Below are 7,179 nucleotides of genomic sequence, written 5' to 3'. Positions count from 1 at the left end.
CACACACACACACACACACACACACACACACACACACACACACACACTACCCTTAGGATTCATGTTCTCTTTTTCTCTTTTTCCAGAGCTGAGGACTGAGCCCCAGGCCTTGCACTTGCTAGGCAAGCACTCTACTACTGAGCTAAATCCTTAACCCCTTATGGATTTTTTTTTATGTGTAAAAAAAAAAAAAAAAGTAAAAGTAGCCATATAACATAGGGGTGTGTCTGAAAGCAAGAAATATAGTCAATATTTTATAAGTAGATGAAATCAGCTATCATTTCTGTTGTAAAAAGGAAAAGACCTGTGCCTAGAATAAAATGTACAAACTAGACTAAATTGAATCAAAATCTTTTGTAATATAAATTAAATGTTACGATTGGAACTAATAAAAGTCATACATGCTGGTTGATTTTAATTGTCAGTTTGGTTTGACTTACAAGCCCCCAGAGCATTAATTCGACTGACTTGGAGTGTGTCTGTAATGGTGGTTGCAGAGGGGTTGACAGAGCAGGGAGACATGAGTGAGGACAAGTGGGTCCCCTCAGCTGGAGTTCTGGACTAAGTGAAAGGGGGGGAGGAGGGACTGGCATTCCGCTTTCTGCTTTCTGATTGGTGCCAATGTGTGTGTGTCCCAGTGTGATGCAGGAGTTGAGAGGGTACCACAAACAGTTTCTGCCCCCATGCCCTTGATCCTCCAACCTCCCTCCCCATCACCCTGAGCTACACACACACACACACAAACACACACACACACCATTTGATTTTAACATATTTTGTGTACAGTGACTAGTGAAAATCTTTTAAAGTTTATTTTTAAATGTATTATGTATGTGCACATAAGCCACAGCCCTGGCGTGTGGAGCTCAGGATAACTTTCTAGGGTCGTTTTGCCTTTGTCACCTTCCGCAGGCCTGCACAGCAAGCACCTTTACCTGCTGAGCTGTCTTGATGGCCCCAAGAATCTTCTAGCTTTGTGCTTTATGTTTTTATTAACCTGTTGATTGGCTCTGTATCATGGTGTATTTGCCGAGCACACACTGTCTACAGATGCATTTCTATTTTGTTGCCATATCTCTGAGCAGACAGGGTTGTAGAGGAAAAGGCAGTGTGTATCCAATGATGTGCAGCTTACATAAATCATTCCTTCCTTTTCATACTCAAATATTTTTGAATTCTTACAAAATGCATCCAACACATGTAGCTGAGGACCTTGGATTTTTATGAAGCTTGTTAGCAGAACTCACAGAGGATGTGTTGGCTCAGGGAACATAGCAGAAGAAGTTAGAAATCTATGGTAGCCTCCAGCTGTGGGGCCCAAAGGATATGTGGAAAAAACAAACAAAAGAACAAACAAAAACACATTAAAACATTAAAGAAAAACAGCAGAGAGTTTGGAACAGGAATGACCCACATTCAGGAGCTTTCAGAATCTCTGAGACAGGGCCTTGGTGCCGTATAGGCTGGCCTCGTCCTCCAGGGTTTAAGTGGTCTTCCATCGCTGTGTTCCGTGTTGCCGGGACTGCAGGTGTGTGGCACTGAACCCAGCCTTAAGGATTCTAGGATGATTTACAAGAGACAGTCCCTGTACTGGACTATTCTTAGATTTTTGTCTGTTTGTTTTTTGATTTTTTTGTTTTTTTTGTACAGAGCTTGCTGGTATGCCTCATGGCATGATCAGATAACAGTGAATGTAAGGGCCCCCAAACGATATTGTTGTAGGGTCCAGCCCGAGAGGAGAGAGTTGTTGGACAGCTTGGCCTTACAACGGAAGTCTGGGGAGACCAGTCTTCAGCGTCGTAGGAGCCAGCCCTTTGTACCTGCCATGATGTCTGAATTGAGAAACCAAAGCCAGGTTTCTGTGTGGCAGGTCTGCGGCCTGTGCCACCATCGTAACTGGGCCGTGTTTGTATTTACACTTTCAGGACCCGAACATCTTCCTGTCCAGGACTCCCTTCAGGCTTCCCCTCCTCACAAGATCCTGGTTGACACCCATTCCCACACCCAGGCTGACCACCTAACTCCCCATCCTCAGATTTAACAACAATCACTTTCTTTAGCTAACATAAATTACCTTAGCCCTCAGTGAGCAACTGCCGTTTGTTGTTGTTATATAAAATGAAATAATATGTTCTTCAAGAATAGTTAGGAGAAATTCCCAACCCTGGAAATTCAGGACTGAAACCACACATGCCACAACTTTAAAAATCACATTATAAAGTGCTGACTGTACAAACCTCTTCTCTGTAGATGGAAGAACTGGTGGATTCGAGGGATTCTCACGCTGACCATGATCTCCCTCTTTTTCCTGATAATCTATATGGGGTCCTTCATGCTGATGCTCCTGGTAAGTGGCTGACTTTCCTAAGTCCTCTGCTCTTCAGTGTTCACGTGTTAGTGAGGCAGTTTGAGCATATGATAAGAGAGAAGGTAACACAAGACTTGGCAACAGCAAATTCAGTTCCTTAAAGCATGTTACTGTTTGTGAAATGTCCCTCAGCGAGCTCCTCGAGCAGCGACCAGGTGTACATTTATACACAGACATCCGTGTCTCCAGTGTTGTGCAGAGCATTGGATACAGCAGAGACGCACATGCCACCTTCAGATATTTATATGGGACCAGATCCCTGACTTCAAGGAACTTAGCCCAACAGCAGGAACATCCGGTCAGCCAGACGACTACATAGCACTAGGTAAAGAGTGATAAGTCTTGTGACAAACCGTGTGTTAAGCACAAGGACAGAGACGTGTGCCGTCTGTTGTGAGTCGGGGGATAGCAAAAGGTGTGCAGAGAGAGGATGCCCGAGCTTGATCCTGAGGAGTACTCGGAGACAGCAAGGCGGATTTAAGCTGGACACTCCAGAGTCCAGGCAGGGGTTAATGGAGAAGCTGGCACCTCTGGCAAAGGATCTGAGCTGGCCTGAGGGTGGTGCTAGGGCTGGGCCTGGTGAGCTGAGCAGAAGTGCTGGGAGACCTAGATGTGTCCAGGACACCCACAAGTCACGAAGGTAAACAGGTACATGAAGCTCCTACCTCATTCGGTAAATGCCTTCAAGGTGACTGATGTGTGCCAGGCATCACAGTAGCACCAGAGTATGTTAATCGTGGTGTTGAGAAGAACATGCCTGTCTTCTGATGGAGCTTGCTGTTGACACTGGAAAAAGCCGACGAGCTGCTTGTAATTACAGACTGCAGTGTTGTAAGTAAAGACCAGCGCTGTGAGAGCAGAAGAGGGGTTGGCAGGCTTTCTGGAAGTGTTGTGCAATGCAGGTGAGCGTCCGTCTGCAGGTTAAATAGGAGTCAAGGAGGTGCAGGGAGCAGCCGGAAGTGGAGGAGTGCCTCCCAGAGAATGTATTCCCCAGTAGTGGGAGCCAGGAGAAATCCACTAGTTCAACACATTTATCAGGTGCTGCCAGGGATCCAAGCACGGCTTAGCAACGAAGAGTGACAACCATTCTTGGAGGTGCACGCAGTGTCCCTCATGATTAGTGTGGAAGGATGAGCTAAGAGGGTGACAGGACTCTGGGTAAGCTGGTCACTTCCTCTGCCCAGTCACCACTGCGTCCACGTGGCACCTGGTCTCACAGAGCATGCTTGTGATGCAGACAGCTGCGCTGTCCTCGTCCTTCGGCACAGCTCAGATCACCCAGCCTCTTCCATGGAAGCACCTTCCCGCTCTGCCTACCGGAGGGTGCGAATGCGTTTGCCCGTCATTTTGTCTTTAACCCCCCAGTACTCAGTCCTCTCGAGAGCTGATATGGCTATCAGCAATATGGTATGGTTCTTTATTATTATTATTATTATTATTATTATTATTATTATTATTATTATTATTATTATTAAGAATACATTTGAAAATAAAATTAGTCACAGTGAAAAGTGTCATCAGCTCAGTAAATCTGGGGTGATGCTCCTGAGAAGGCCAGGCTCCTTGTTCATGCTGTAATTCAGAACACGCTTCGTTCATCCCGGTTTGGCTCCTGACTGTTCCTAGGGCAGGATCTCACTAGACTGTCTCAGCTGGCCTTGAACGTGCTGTGTAGGCCAGGCTGGTCTCAAGCTTGCAGCCCTGCAGGGCTGGCATCGCAGGCATCTGCTGCCATGCTCAGCGGGGTCCTGATTTTAAAAAGAGAATCAAATACCTGGCTAAGTATTTAGGATTACTGCACTTTTTCCTGCTATGCAAGGAAAATAAAGGTTTTTCTTTCAAGTTACATCCATTGATTGGTGAGGTAAGTCAGTGGAAAAAGATAAGACTGGTAAAGATTTAGTTAAAGCAGGTGTGAGCTGCTTGGGTGACATTATGGTATGTGCTTAAAGTCCTGTTTCTGTTTGGAGAGGTATATGTTTCACCTGCCATGCATTCGCTTATCACGTCAGCACTTTAAATCAGTTCAAGATAGTTTTATTGAAAACTCATTTCCAACCAAGCATTGTGGACAGACGCAGGAAGATCAAAAGTTTGAAGCTAGTCAGAGATGTGGAATGAATTCTAGGCAAGCCTGCAGTTGCTAGCAAGACCTTACCTCAAAACCAAACAAATAACCCCAACAACCAAACAGAGAAATAAAATAACAACGAACAGAACTCTCCCTCTTGTTGAAACCTGGACAAGCACTTTCGTTAAGCCCCCACCTTAGGTATTGCTGCTACTGCAGGACAGATCTCTTCTAACCGTTCTTAGTTCACACAGGCATCCTCTGTCCTAAAGCGCTTGGGCTGTTGTGCACACCGAAACCTGCTTTCTAATGATGCCATTACTGAACATGTGAGCTAAAGGCAGATGAGAACACAGAGAAAATAATGTGGGAGCTTTCTCCACTCTTTTTTGGGAACTAGCCTAAGAATTGTTAATTCGTATTACAGAATTCATTGTAATGCTTTCCACCGTGAGGATGGGGACAGTTTATTAAGATTCATTTTTGAAGATTTTTCACAATTACTCCAAGTCTGTCACCAGCTGCCCACACCTAAATCAGGCTGCCACTGGGGATCTCTCTTTTGTTCTTTCAGTTTGTGCTTTAAAAAAACATTGCTATAACACTACCATGACTAAAATTTTGTGCCCCATCATTTTAATTAAACATCATTTCAAAGTCTTGTATTGTTCCACCATCTCCAGCCACCAACTGTGGTGGGTTCCTCTGTCTAACGGAATGTGAGGAAGCATTGTGCTATTTAAATCACTGTGCTAGCTTTAGACATTCAGGTGATGTTCAGTCTCTTTAATGAGTATAACCCTATCTTGAACTTACTCCGGCATAAATAAGTTCTGATTTCTTAAACCACATTATTTTCTTAGAATAGACTCCTAAAATAAAAATAGGTATTTTTATTTGCATAACCCATAGCTGACACTCAACATGTCCAAATCCTGTGTTCTTTCCCCAGCCATCCTTCAGAACTCAGCTGTTCCAGCCTTTCCTGGCTACTCTGTGTTCCCTCCTCACCCTCTGCCCCTCTTGTATGGCTTATGTCCCCTGAAAAGCTTCATAAGGTGAAGGCTTGGCTCCCACCTGGTGGATCCAGTCACTGAGGGGTGGTTAGGTCACCTGGAGTCCGAGCTAATCAGCAATTCATCTGATGGCCTCAGGCTTTGATGGACTTGTTGGAAGGTGGGGCCATTGAGGAAGTAGATCAGAGGGGCATGGGTTTGGGGCTGTGTCTTCTCCTTGTCTTGGCCCTCCAGAGAGGAAGAGCTCTGTTCCACTGTGCCCCTACCATGATGATCCAGCACAGATTCCCCTCCCCCAGCCCAAACTCTGAACTCAAACCTTTGAAATCTGTTCCTTTCTGTCAGGGGGCACGGTCCCAGTGTCCTCCTTGACAGAATCTGTTTCCCTGTTTGCTCCTCGTGATGCCCTTTGCTAGTATGGTCATCCTGCCTGCATTACTGTCTCTGCTTCTGCCACCCCCACAGACAATGCGTACTACCTCCCTTGACCAGAATAGTCATGCCATTCCTCTCCTGCCATCCACCTGGCCTGGCTCTGTTTGCACCCACATCTGTATACTCTGAAATACTTACATATGTCGCAACATGCCGTAGTCATCTGCAGACATGACTGCCTACCTCTGTTCTTTGGCCCAGCCGCTACCCTCCCATCCCCCACCAAAGGGGTGTGTGTGTGTGTGTGTGTGTGTGTGTGTGTGTGTGTGTGTGTATTTCCACATGGCTTTAGAGTGTATCATAACAGACAAAGAGCAAATGTCCTGACTCATTTCCAGGAGTCGCCAGTAACTAATGAAGTAGGCTTCTCAAGAATTGGCTGGTGTTTTTAAGGCTGTTAACACATTAATTGGGTCAATGAACTTCTTTCAATGTTTTCTACCAGAATCAATTGCCATTGGTCAGTTCAGTCTCCATGGAGGTTCCCTAGTAAGGGGAGCAGGGGCAGTCTCTGGCATGAACTGGCATGAAACGTCATTGATACGGGTAGCATGGGGTATCAATTTCTGTGTAGTCTTTAAGTCTGGGGTACAATTCTGGAGTACAATTCTGTGTAGTCTTCTAGTCCTTAATAATATAAGTATATTTTAAAGATTTTTAACTCTAGTGTTTTGAATTCCTAATTTTGATTTCCCCAGTCATTCTGTACTCTCCTTGCAGTCTGTAAGGATGATCCCACAGGATGAGGTAAGCTGTGAAATAAAGCCCTTCTTTCCTCCTCTCACTGCAGCAGTGTGCAGTGCTGGGCGAGAGTGTCTGTAGAGGCTGCATCACTGCAACAGTGCACAGTGTCAAGTGAGAGTGTCCATGGAGACTGCACGACTGCACTTGATATTTTAAAAGCCCGTTCTGTAAATGTTGTGCCTTGCCATTTTGTCTTAACACTGAACATTGTCCTCATTCTAAGGTTATCATTGGGAAAATAACCTTTTATTTCGTATGCACACAAAGGTTATTTGAAGAATGACCTTTAAAAATTCCTTGTTTATGTGATGCACTAATGACTTTGGCGACCAGCACTCTTTCCTGTACTTTGATATAATACATCTTTATTGTGTGGCTAAGGGGAACATTTACTTTTTCACAGTATAGGGTTGGACATGTAAGTATTTAGTGGCAGAATAGCTTAAAAATATCCTGAATGGCAAATTTGAGGTTAATTTATAGAAATATTTGTGTGCCTGTGTGTGTGTGTGTGTGTGTGTGTGTGTGTGTGTGTGTGTGTGTGT

General features: G+C 44.9%; 1 protein-coding gene across 1 annotated transcript in view; it reads left to right on the top strand.

Moving 5' to 3' along the window:
• Positions 1-7,179, top strand: part of Cds1 (CDP-diacylglycerol synthase 1) — a 66,621-nt gene that overhangs the window by 27,290 nt on the left and 32,152 nt on the right. The window contains exon 3 of the mRNA XM_055594548.1: positions 2,251-2,347. Within this exon, the coding sequence (XP_055450523.1) occupies positions 2,251-2,347 (97 nt within the window). The remainder of the gene's footprint in view (positions 1-2,250; positions 2,348-7,179) is intronic.

This window comes from Psammomys obesus, unplaced genomic scaffold, assembly GCF_907164565.1.
Source record: "Psammomys obesus unplaced genomic scaffold, mPsaObe1.curated_primary_1811, whole genome shotgun sequence".
Classification (NCBI taxonomy): Eukaryota; Metazoa; Chordata; class Mammalia; order Rodentia; family Muridae; genus Psammomys; species Psammomys obesus.
This window is presented reverse-complemented; position numbering and strand designations above follow the sequence as displayed.